Source organism: Bos indicus x Bos taurus, chromosome 4 (genome assembly GCF_003369695.1).
Source record: "Bos indicus x Bos taurus breed Angus x Brahman F1 hybrid chromosome 4, Bos_hybrid_MaternalHap_v2.0, whole genome shotgun sequence".
NCBI lineage: Eukaryota > Metazoa > Chordata > Mammalia > Artiodactyla > Bovidae > Bos > Bos indicus x Bos taurus.
Genome location: NC_040079.1, coordinates 76,371,426 through 76,384,200, shown reverse-complemented (window position 1 = coordinate 76,384,200; position 12,775 = coordinate 76,371,426). Strand labels below are relative to the sequence as shown.

Sequence of the window (12,775 nt, the reverse complement as noted above, 5' to 3'; positions counted from 1 at the left end):
GAATATTCTGTACTGCTATGGAAAAAAATGTTGCAAGTATTTTTTTGGTGCTCTCAAAACTGTTCAGAGGTATATAAACTGAGCCAACTGAAGATCATGCTTTCGATAGTAAAGGACATTAGACATGCTAGGGAAAAAGTTAACAGCAGCAGGTAACTCTACTCTAGAATACAGTATGAAATTTCTGGTTCTGCTCTCATCTGCACATGGTTAGGAATCAAGGGGGAGAGAAAGTTATAGAAACAAAATGCATAAAATCTCAGATATAAGAAAATGACACAGGGGCCTTATACAACCATCACTGCTATCTGGATCTATGACTACACCTTGATTACATGCTAACATACCCCTTTCAAAGACTCTGGGGACCCTATGTTTCTCTAGGCATCCTCTATCACAAATAAGTTTGAGAGGTGTGCCAAATTATTTATAGTACCTGTAATCTTTCTAGGATCAATCCAACCCTAAAATACAGTGATGCTAGCAAATTTAATAAGTTATCTAGTTGTGTCCATAAGACAGTCTTAAAAATCTGGAAGAAGCCAGAATACACTGGCTTTTACATGGTCTTCATCCTTATCTGTGAAACACATGCAACAAAGCTTCACCTAGTCGACAGCTTAAATAACTGAATTTTAAACTACAGTCAGTAAAAGCCAAGTTTTAATCCCTGTATCTAAAGTTTCTGGCGGGACTGTATACTACTTACACTATGCAATATACTCCATTATGTGAAGAAAATCAATTTACTAAACCTTTAATATTCAATTTGGTATTAAAAAGAGTAAATATGGAAGCTAAACAGAACAGAACACTTCAAGGTAGGTCAGTTACGCAGAGGAGTTAACATGAAACCTGATTTTATTCTGCTGTCTCTAAATTACCAATTCAATTTATATAATTACTTTTTTTACTCAAAAGCATAATTCCAAATGCTTTTAATGATTTTGTGACAGACAAATGAGTTCTTAAAGGACATGAAAGAGAACTTAGGAACTATCTGAATTTTGAAGCAGGTACCGTGCTGAAAAGATGTACAATCTAGATGCAATTTTTCATATTTACTCTTTCTATAATTAAGCTAATTTAAGATTATAACTAACTGATATTAAAGTGCTAAGTCCTTAGAAAATATGACTGATTTGTGTATCTTTTCTAATTGATATTTTGTCTGGTTCAGTTTTCTCAGGTTTACAGAATTCCTTTACAATAATTCCCATTTCTTCTCAAATGAGAAATATTATGCCTTACTTTAAAAAGTTTTACCTTGAAAATGAAATATACTTAGAAATGACATTAATAGTAGTTCCTACGGAGCTGACTGTGGCTCAGATCATGAACTCCTTATTGCCAAATTCAGAATTAAATTGGAGAAAGTAGGGAAAACCACTAGACCATTCAGGTATGACCTAAATCAAATCCCTTATGATTATACAGTGGAAGTGAGAAATAGATTTAAGGGACTAGATCTGATACACAGAGTGCCTGATGAACTATGGACGGAAGTTCGTGACACTGTACAGGAGACAGGGATCAAGACCATCCCCATGGAAAAGAAATGCAAAAATGAAAAATGGCTCTCTGAAGGGGCCTTGCAAATAGCTGTGAAAAGAAGAGAAGCAAAAAGCAAAGAAGAAAAGGAAAGATATTCCCATTAGAATGCAGAGTTCTAAAGAATAGCAAGGAGAGATAAGAAAGCCTTCCTCAGTGATCAATGCAAAGAAATAGAGGAAAATAACAGAATGGGAAAGACTAGAAATCTCTTCAAGAAAATTAGATACACGAAGGGAACATTTCATGCAAAGATGGGCTTGATAAAGGACAGAAATGGTATGGATCTAACAGAAGCAGAAGATATTAAGAAGAGGTGGCAAGAATACACAGGAGAACTGTACAAAAAAGAGCTTCACGACCCAGATAATCACGATGGTGTGATCACTCACCTAGAGCCAGACATCCTGGAATGTGAAGTCAAGTGGGCCTTAGAAAGCATCACTACGAACAAAGTTAGTGGAGGTGATGGAATTCCAGTTGAGCTATTTCAAATCCTGAAAGATGATGCTGTGAAAGTGCTGCACTCTATATGCCAGCAAATTTGGAAAACTCAGCAGTGGCCACAGGACTGGAAAAGGTCAGTTGTCATTCCAATCCTGAAGAAAGGCAATGCCAAAGAATGCTCAAACTACCGCACAATTGCACTCATCTCACACGCTAGTAAAGTAATGCTCAAAATTCTCCAAGCCAGGCTTCAAAAACACATGAAACATGAGCTTCCAGATAGTCAAGCTGGTTTTAGAAAAGGCAGAGGAACCAGAGATCAAATTGCCAACATCCACTGGACCATGGAAAAAGCGAGAGAGTTCCAGAAAAACATCTATTTCTGCTTTATTGACTGTGCCAAAGCCTTTGACTATGTGGATCACAATAAACTGGAAAATTCTGAAAGAGATGAGAATACCAGACCAGCTGACCTGCCTCTTGAGAAACCTGTATGCAGGTCAGGAAGCAACAGTTAGAACTGGACATGGAACAACTGGTTCCAAATACGAAAAGGAGTACATCAAGGCTGTATATTGTCACCCTGCTTATTTAACTTATATGCAGAGTACATCATGAGAAATGCTGGGCTGGAAGAAGCACAAGCTGGAATCAAGATTGCCGGGAGAAGTATCAATAACCTCAGATATGCAGATGACACCACCCTTATGGCAGAAAGTGAAGAGGAACTCAAAAGCCTCTTGATGAAAGTGAAAGAGGAGAGTGAAAAAGTTGGCTTAAAGCTCAACATTCAGAAAACGAAGATCATGGCATCTGGTCCAATCACTTCATGGGAAATAGATGGGGAAACAGTGGAAACAGTGTCAGACTTTATTATTTTGGGCTCCAAAATCACTGCAGATGGTGACTGCAGCCATGAAATTAAAAGATGCTTACTCTTTGGAAGGAAAGTTATGACCAACCTAGATAGCATATTCAAAAGCAGAGACATTACTTTGCCAACAAAGGTCCATCTAGTCAAGGCTATGGTTTTTCCAGTGGTCATGTATGGATGTGAGGGCCGGCCTGTGAAGAAAGCTGAGTGCCAAAGAATTGATGCTTTTGAACTGTGGTGTTGGAGAAGACTCTTGAGAGTCCCTTGGACTGCAAGGAGATCCAACCACTCCATCCTAAAGGAGATCAGTCCTAGACGTTCACTGGAAGGAATGATGCTGAAGCTGAAACTCCAGTACTTCGGCCACCTCATGCGAAGAGTTGACTCATTGGAAAAGACCCTGATGGTGGGAGAGGATGGGAGCAGGAGCAGAAGAGGACGACAGAGGATGAGATGGCTAGATGGCATCACCGACTCGATGGACATGAATTTGGGTGAACTCCGGGAGTTGGTAATGGACAGGGAGGCCTGGCGTACTGCGATTCACGGGGTCGCAAAGATTTGACACGACTGAGCGACTGAACTGAACATAAATACAGGGTATTAAAAATACAGTTTTCATTGTACCCTCCAGAAAACCATCAACTCACCAAACACAAAGCTTAGATATTTGTGTGATTATGCATTTATTCTTCCACCAGTTATGCTAATTCAACTTGTTATCACCGGAAACAATTTTAAGTCTCGGTTGGTATTTCAGTTTAAGCACTCTGTGTCTTATCAAAGCCTGAAAGACCAAGACACCATCAGGATTCCAGAACTCAGTTTAGAACTTTTGAAATTAACATTTTTCTTAAGATCTTTTTATACCCAGTATTTAAAACAGTCTCATTCATATGCTGGCAAACTATCCCAAATCAGACAGTTCAAAACAGTGCTTCTTTAGAAAGTTAGATTACAGTTGTCATGATTAAAGAGAATAAATCCAAAGGGATTTAGCCATCATAATATCAATAACTAGGAGTCAAAGTCATGGTACAGCCCCAAAAGATTAGAAAATTAAAGTCTGGAACTCATTTGACTAGAGAAACAAGGCAGAATTCTAAAGGCAGGAGGATTCTGAATACTACATAATAATACAACACCAGTTTCAAATGAGCAAAACATCTAAATGATCCCGTCAAAGTAAAACGTATCTACTATGCCATTGATACTTGCTTACAGAAAGTCCTGAGAAACATTTAAAAACTTGATTCTGCAGTGGTAAGACTATCATATTTTCACTGTCAGAAATTAAGAGATATTTATTTATATTCATAAAATTCTCCAAGCTAGGCTTCAAAAATACATGAATGAGAACTTCCAGATGTTCAAGCTAGATGTAGAAAAGGCAGAGGAACCAGAGATCAAACTGCCAACATCATGAAGAAAGCAAGAGTTCCAGAAAAACATCTGCTTCAGTGACTATGCTAAAGCCTTTGATTATGTGGATCACAATAAACTGTGGAAAATTCTTAAGGGGATGGGAATTACCTTACCTGCCTCCTGAGAAGCCTGTATGCGGATCAAGAAGCAACAAGACATGCAACAACAGACTGGTTTCAAATTGGGAAAGGAGTACATCAAGGCTGTGTATTGTCATCCTGGTTATTTAACTTATATGTAGAGTACATCATGGGAAATTCCAGGCTGGCTGAAGCACAAGCTGGAATCAAGACTGCCGGAAGAAATATTAATAACCTCAAATATGCAGATGATACCACCTTTATGACAGAAAACGAAGAAAAACTAAAGAGCCTCTAGATGAAATTGAAAGAGAATGAAAAAGCTGTCTTAAAACTCAACATTCAGAAAACTAAGATCATGGCATCCAGTCCCATCACTTTATGGCAAACGGGGAAACAATGGAAACAATGACAGACTTTATTTCTGGGGGCTTCAAAATCACATCACTGCAGATGGTGACTGCTGTCATGAAATGAAAAGACATTTGCTCCTTGGAAGAAAAGCTATGACCAACTTAGACAGCATATTCAAAAATAGAGACATTACTTTACCAACAAAAGTCCATACAGTCAAAGCTATGGTTTTTCCAGTAGTCATGTATGAATGTGAGAGTTGGATTATAAAGAAGGCTAACTGCTGAACAATTGATGCTTTTGAACTGTGGTATTGGAGAAGACTTTTGAGAGTCTTCTGAACCGCAAGGAGATCCAACTAGCCAATACTAAAAGAAATCAATCCTGAACATTCACTGGAAGGACTGATGCTGAAGCTCCAATACTTTCACCACCTGATGCAAAGAGCTGACTCATTAGAAAAGACCTTGATGCTGGGAAAGATTGAAGGCAGGAGGAGAAGGGGACGACAGAGGATGAGATGGTTGGATGGCATCACTGACTCGATGGACATGAGTGAGTAAGCTCCAGGAGTTGGTGATGGACAGGGAAGCCTGGCATGCTATAGTACATGGGGTGGCAAAGAATCAGACAACTGAGCAACTGAAGTGAACTGATATAAAATATGTATTTTCTAGAAGACTAAGTGGTTGAAAAGTCAGAGAATCAACTTAATGCCACATTACTGCAAATTATTAAAATTTGTGAAAATTTCTCCCCAAATTACTATCAATAAGAATACGCTCAGGATATAACTGGTTAATTATATAATTAATTATATGCACTATAATTATATAGTGCATGATAAACTTTATCGTAAGAACACAATCACATTTGATAAAACAATGATACTAGCAGAGAAGTTACCAGAAGTGACTGAAAATAAGTTACCTGCAGTATCCCTTTTCTTGACTTATTAACTTGGCAATTTTCATCAGTTTTTATTATGGCACAAACTAAGTAAAAAACCCAAACTACAAAAAACAGAATCTTGTATTATAGTATATATTTTATTCTTTCAAGTAACAATACGTATACCTATATGTTTTATTTCAGATAATTTTATGTAATTGAGGCAAATTTTTTAAAAATGTCATACAACTCACATGGTATATTAACAAAGCCAATTTGTCCTACAGTGCTGATGAAGATTAAATAAGCAATTTAATAGAAATAAAATAGTACTTGAGAAATCACAAAAGAAACTAAGATAAATACTAAATATACTTTGATAGTATATTTTCATTCTCATACAGATGTATTTATACATATATATATCTCAGAGTGAATTTTATGGTCTCTATTTTTTCCATTATATATAGCTTTATAATTTATAAAAATAAAATCCACACTAGGACTATCATATTCAAAATCATTAGTACTCATTAATTAAGACTATAGTACCAAAAAAGGGACAGTGCATTTCTAAGCCATAGAAAGTCTTGAATAAATACAAACCCTGATAAAAAGAATGCAGCATGCCAGAGATCTCTGAAGACAGCGCCAACACTGTAAGAGGTGCTTGTACCGTGGCTCTGAACTGCTCCCTCCTGTGTGTTATCTGTGGTACTAGAACCATCTCCTTCCCTATGTACTTCCAAATGGGCTGCTTTTCTTAATTTCCTTCATTAGAAGAGATTAACAGTGGAAGGTAACTTTAAAATTTAATAACCACTTTCTCGACAGTACATTTAAAAATTTGGAAAACATAAACACAGGAACTTGAATACACAGTAAAACTCAGGCTGATGCATAAAAGTTATGCCAAATATTAAGTACATATTCAAGACCAGTTTCTATAAATGTTAAGTTATTGTTTCTTGCTCATACTGACAAGTCAGTGGACACTAGGTTGTAAGGATAGCACTAGGCAGATTATTTACAGAAGTACCCCTTCCCTATTGGAATGCCACTTATTTGCAGATGAAGAAGAAAATTTAAATTGGAGAGATTTATAATCTATCTGTTCAGCAGTGCTACTTATCTAATTAGGTATTATTTATTTTTTAAATAAACAGCTTAAATCAATATTCCAAAACAGCAAATGTCACAATCTCTTAGCAACAATATTCAAAAGAGAAATTGTTCCCAAAGACCCTTAAAACAGAACTTCATTGTGCTAAGTGGCCAGTAAGACTTGCTATGCTTACTTCATCAAAGGGCAATATTAAACAGCTTCAAATGACATATAATAAATGGAATTTAGCTAAAAAATTTCCTTGACTTTGTTTTTGCCAAAGCATCTTTTAAGCACAAGGTTCTGTAATAGTGGAAATTATTAGCAATTCCAACTAACATATATTCCCTACAGTGATATCACATGCCTCAGCAATGAGCTTCAAGAAAGAAACCAAAAACGAACAGGTATGGGGTCTCAAAATGGCTCTGGAGCAAATAAAAGAAACTAAATTATTCAATAGCTGATTCTGACTGAAGCTCACTGTTTCAAGATAACATTTCATTCAAGTCAAGAACAATACTGGATTCCAATTACAGAAATCTACAAAAAGATCACTTTTAAACAGACAGTACCTTCTTCTTTTACCCCCTGTGCTTAGGGGAGGTTTGGGTGTTCTCGTTGAAACAATCTGGCAGTGCACAGTTCCTAGGAGCAGCATCAGCCATATTGGCTCAGTCACTTCCGTCAGAGGTATGCTATGTGGGCTAGAAGCGGAACAGAATAATACTATTGCGGCAACTACAAAAAGGGAAAGAAAAGACATTTAATTATAGATCTGATAGTCATGTCCTCAAAACTTTAAAAAAAAACTTTAAAAACTGTTCTAACATTGTTCTTTGCCAGATTATTTTTCTAAATTTAAATGAGTATAAAAGTTACTTCAGACAAGCTCTTCAAGACTTCTTTGCCCCTGGCTAATCATGCCATTCAGAAATAAACTCTTGGAACTAAGTAACAGCCAACGTGGCCTCTAAAGTCACACCTTAGCACTGCAATGAAAACTAGATACATATAAATCTAAAGGCATTCATTCCTGGTAAGATGACAGACACACCCTCCTTAAAGCAAAAGGGGGACATATAAAGAAATAATTAAAACCCCTGTAATGAACTGAATTGTGCCCTCCACCCTCATTCCGTATGTTAAAGTCCTGACCCCCAACATGATCATCTTAACAGATAGGGTCTATATGATGTAATGAAGGCTGAATAAAATCATAAGGGTAGGACCTTAATCCAAAAGGACCAGTGCTCCTATAAGAGCTAGAGGTACCAGAAATCTCTTTCAGCTCATGCACAGAATAAAGGCCATGTGAGGATACTGCAAGAAGGTAGCCATCTACAAGACAGGAAAAGAAACCTCTGACAGACACCAATCCTAACCGCACCTTGATCTTAGACTTCCAGCTGCCATAACCATGAGAATACAAATGTCTGTTGTTTAAGCCACTCAGTCTGTAGTATTTTATTATAGCAGCCTGAGCAGACTAACAGAATATCTATGACACATAAAAAAAGACATGTCAACTGGAGAGGTATGAAGGAATTCTAACACCTAATTCTCAAAAGTTAACTAACTCATAGAATAAGTAGTGGACTAAGTAAATAAAAGGGGAAAGGGCTACACAGGCAAACAGAGTTACCTCCAAAACATACAGGTTACCAAAAAAGGCACAGAATGTTTAAGAAACAGCACAGAACCAGTTTAGTTTGGTTAAAGTTGAGAAATTTAAGAGACTGACTGAAAAACTGGCTCTTTATCTTGAAAGCAAAGATAATTAAGATTTAGAACTTGAGTGGCTGGTTTAGATTTGTAATGTAAAAGGTAAATGTGTGTGTGTGTATGTTTAGTCACTAAGTCGTGTCTGACTCTTTTGTAACCCCATGGACTGTAGCCCCCAGGCTCCTCTGTCCATGGGACTTCCCAGGCAAGAATACTGGAGTGGATTGCCATTTCTTTCTCCAGGGGATCTTCCTGACCCAGAGATCAAATCCATGTCCCCTGAAAGGCAGGTGGATTCTTTATCACCAAGCCACCAGGGAAGCCCAAAAGGTAAATGGACAGAAAGTAAAAGACACAAGAGCTCTTGGCAGTCAGTGATCCAGGAGAGAAATGACATAAGCAATAAGTAGGATGAAGCTGAAAATACATAGTTGAGATATTTAAAAGGCATGTGACTGAAGTGAAAAACTGTAGCTATGTAAAACCCAGTCTGACTACACACAATTCTTTCTACTCTTCAGGACAAGAAGGTGGGAGAATGAGGACATAATTCAGAGCACTATACTCTGCTCAGTATGCAAAGAGGCAGAAGCACAGGGGTTTCTAAAGGCACTCAGATTGCTGAGGGTTTGTCTTATCATGGCTTTGTCACTGACTGTGTGACTTGAAACAGGTTAAGGCACTTTTTAAACTAAGCTTTACCACGGAAGACGTCAGTGGCCATCACTTATAAACACTAATAACGTTAAACTTTGGTTTGGAACTGAAAAATATCTGGTTTTCATGCTTAATCTAAGCTATGCTCCCTATTTAATTTAGGCAAGCCAATATGTGAATTTCAGCCACAATATACGACCTTCTAATTACACTGGAAACTTGTTTGTCCTCAAATACAATAAAGCAATAATATCAAAAAAGTACAAGGCACAGTAGTTACAATGAATGGTACTGAGTAATTATTACTCTAATAAGCAATTGCAATTTCTGACCACTTTAGAATAAAGTGTTCTCCTCTAGGTAAACTAGAAAACATTGCAGGATAACTTCAAGTTCACTCCCTCTTGAGTATATAAGATATATATATACATACGCTAAGTCGCTTCAGTCGTGCCCGACTCTGTGCGATCCCATAGACGGCAGCCCACCAGGCTCCCCCATTCCTGGGATTCTCCAGGCAATAACACTGGAGTGGGTTGCCATTTCCTTCTCCAATGCATGAAAGTGAAAAGTGAAAGTGAAGTCGCTCAGTTGTGTCCAACTCTTGGCGACCCCATGGACTGCAGCCTACCAGGCTCCTCCATCCATGGGATTTTCCAGGCAAGAGTACTGGAGTGGGGTGCCATTGCCTTCTCCATACACAAGCTTAAATAACCTAAATAAGTCTTTTGTTTTTATTGTTTTCATTTATTTAAAAGATATCTTTTAATTCGTGTTTTTTGATAGAAAGAAAGTGAAAGTCACTCGGTCATGTCCAACTCTTTGCGACCCCATGGACTGTACAATCCATGGAGTTCTCCAGGCCAGAATACTGGAGTGGGTAGGCTTTCCCTTCTTCAGGGGATCTTCCCAACCCAGGGATCAAACCCAAGTCTCCCACATTGCAAGCGGATTCTTTACCAGCTGAGCCATGAGGGAAGCCCCTTAGGAATACAATTGTGTTTAAAAATATATATATAAGATACTAAAAACATTAACAAGGTATCAACCAAATTAAAATTTTTGCTTTGTCAGAGTGATAAGAAATGTGAGCAATTTCTTCTTTTAGGCTGTAAATGCTCTAGAGTGTTGTGCGTTTTGCACTGTATACTGCTGCTGTGACTGTGCACTGGAACACTGCTGTGCTGGGATGCAACATTACAGAGCTGCGAAGCATGTGGTGCTGAAGTCAGACTGCTTAGACTTGAACCTGGACCGCCACACTTGCTGAGTATGTAACTTTGGACCTGCAGGTCCTTCAGGTCCCATTGTCTATAGGCTAGGCATACTAATAGTACCCATGCTTCACTGGATGGTTGTATTAAATGAGCATCTGTAACAAGCTCTTAGACATGGTACACAGAATTTTAACCCAGAATGAGAACAGTCTCAGAAAACAGTGGTTAAGGGAAAAAAAAGAATACTGCTGAGAAAGGAAGAATGAACCCTAAGGCTTCATAAAAAAAGACTCGTGTGTCCATATATGTAGGGGTACATTTGGAAGAGATTCTGTAATTTTTAAAAATCCTCTCAATTTGTATTTTTCTTTAGCAATCCACACATTCAAATTATCATAAAATTATTTTGGAAAATAACTACTTTGCTTTCTTAAACATTTTTAATCCCAAACTATTTGTGTCTTATTAAATGAAGCATCACAATAAATTTTTTTCCATACTCAGTAGCAGTATATTTTAAAAATAACAAAGCCTTAGTAATCCTAACCAAAAAAAAAAAAAAAAAAAATGCTGAAAGTTAAAAGCAAAATGCATTTCCTTCATTTAGTTGTACCTTGAAGAAGATAAAGGACTAGAAGCCAGAAAAAGATGACTTTTGATGTTACTTGTAACCACCACCGGAAGAAAAAGGGAAAAAATACAACTCGAACAATTCCCTTTCTAGTTAAAGAAGTCCACGGACTTTCGGGTTTTGCCTTAGCAAATGCAGACCCTAAGAAAAGTAATGCAAAATGAAAGACAACATTTATTATTTCTTAATTTCCTTAAAGAAAAAAATTTAAACATCTGAAGAACAATACAACATATTATTTCTTTTGTACTATGGGTGTCAACTGTCCAATTGTGGGTAGTAAACATTTTTAAAAAAATCACATATGCCTTTATATTGACTCAGGTACTTTGAAAAGAACTATTTTTAACTGAAATAACAGCAAAATTTCTCCTACATATTTTATAAATACAAGACAATTTTCAAATGTCAGTTTCAGTTAGGAATTAAAAATACCACTTTAATGTTTATAACAAGCTTCATAGTCTGCTAAGCAAATATGAGCTGCTTTTCTGTTACACTTATTAATTGGAATGATTTTTAGTGAGAGAAAAGACTAGTCAATGGTATTTAAAGGTCTCCACACTCTCTTTTTTAATACTACTTCTATCTTCATTTAGCCTCACATTGCTTTTATTCCTGCAAACATATACATCTAACCCATTTTGAACTCTGTTGCTTCGAGGACAGTTTCTAATTTCATTAAATATTTGGTTATTCAAGACTCACCTCTTACAAGATCAACATCTATGAGGTCTGGTTTCACATGGGCTGTTTTCTTTGGTTTATTCCTTAACCCCTATAACATATTAAAAGTAGTATTGATAAGAGAGTAGATCTTTAAAGTTCTTATCACAAGAAAAAAAATATGTAAGTATGTATGGGGATAATTATTTAAACTAGACTTAAGTATGGGATCATTTCTCAATATATAAAAATATCGAATTACTATGTTTTACACCTGAAACTAATATGTTATATGTCGATTTTAACTCAGCAAAAAAGTAGTATTGAAATTCAACACATGTACATTTTTAATACCCAAAATCAATGCCTACAGATTTCGATTAAGAAGAAAAACTTTAATAGACAAAAACTAACACATATATTTGTGACAAACGGAACACAACAGTAGTGTAATAAATTTTATTATTTCCAAAAGAATAACTTTAGGGATGTATGTAACACATGGGGTCTGTTTATTACTAAAAGCGTAATTTTAAAACAAAGACTATCACCACCAATTTAGATGTACAGCCTGAGATGGTCCAGGAGACCGAGGTGGCCCTTGTTTTGCACAGGAAAGTGCTGAAGCTGCCTGGGAGAACAGTGGCCCTAAAGGGCCTTTAAGGTGTGATGCTGGAGGCAATGCTGAAGGAAGCAGTGGTCACAGAGCTGAGGACAGACAGCAATGCAGACTTCTTAGCAGATGCCAACATGTAGGGTGAGACCAGAGAGGACGATGCACATCTCAGGGTTGCTACTGTCTTCACATGCCAACCACTAACCAGACCACAATGCCACCTTATCACCTCATAACTTAGATGCCATGCCCCAGAGGAGGAGGAAGGAGAAAGCAGAAATCATGAAATCAATTAGTTTCAACTTGGAATTATTGAACTAAGATTAAGTTTCTGCATCAGTGTACTGAGTTAGAGTAGGAGTAGAGATCAAAATTGATGAAAAAAAAAACTATCAAAAAATAAATTATGCTTTATAACTTAAGACTAGGATGTTAAGAATTAGAGGAGCCCAGGCTAAACTCCTTGGAATCCAAGTGCTGAGAGATGACCTAGTGTTTCAAAGATTTGTTTATTGTTCCTTCAATTAACCAAGTAC

The 12,775-nt window shown here is 37.0% G+C and overlaps 1 protein-coding gene across 4 annotated transcripts in view; it reads right to left on the bottom strand.

Annotated features, from left to right (window-relative positions):
* Positions 1-12,775, bottom strand: part of PHTF2 (putative homeodomain transcription factor 2) — a 190,951-nt gene that overhangs the window by 93,749 nt on the left and 84,427 nt on the right. For all 4 annotated transcript variants that reach the window (XM_027539781.1, XM_027539783.1, XM_027539784.1 and 1 more), the window contains 4 exons: positions 11,666-11,735; positions 10,940-11,098; positions 7,303-7,468; positions 6,229-6,393 (listed from right to left, as the gene is read on the bottom strand). In XM_027539781.1, the coding sequence (XP_027395582.1) occupies positions 6,229-6,393; positions 7,303-7,468; positions 10,940-11,098; positions 11,666-11,735 (560 nt within the window). The remainder of the gene's footprint in view (positions 1-6,228; positions 6,394-7,302; positions 7,469-10,939; positions 11,099-11,665; positions 11,736-12,775) is intronic.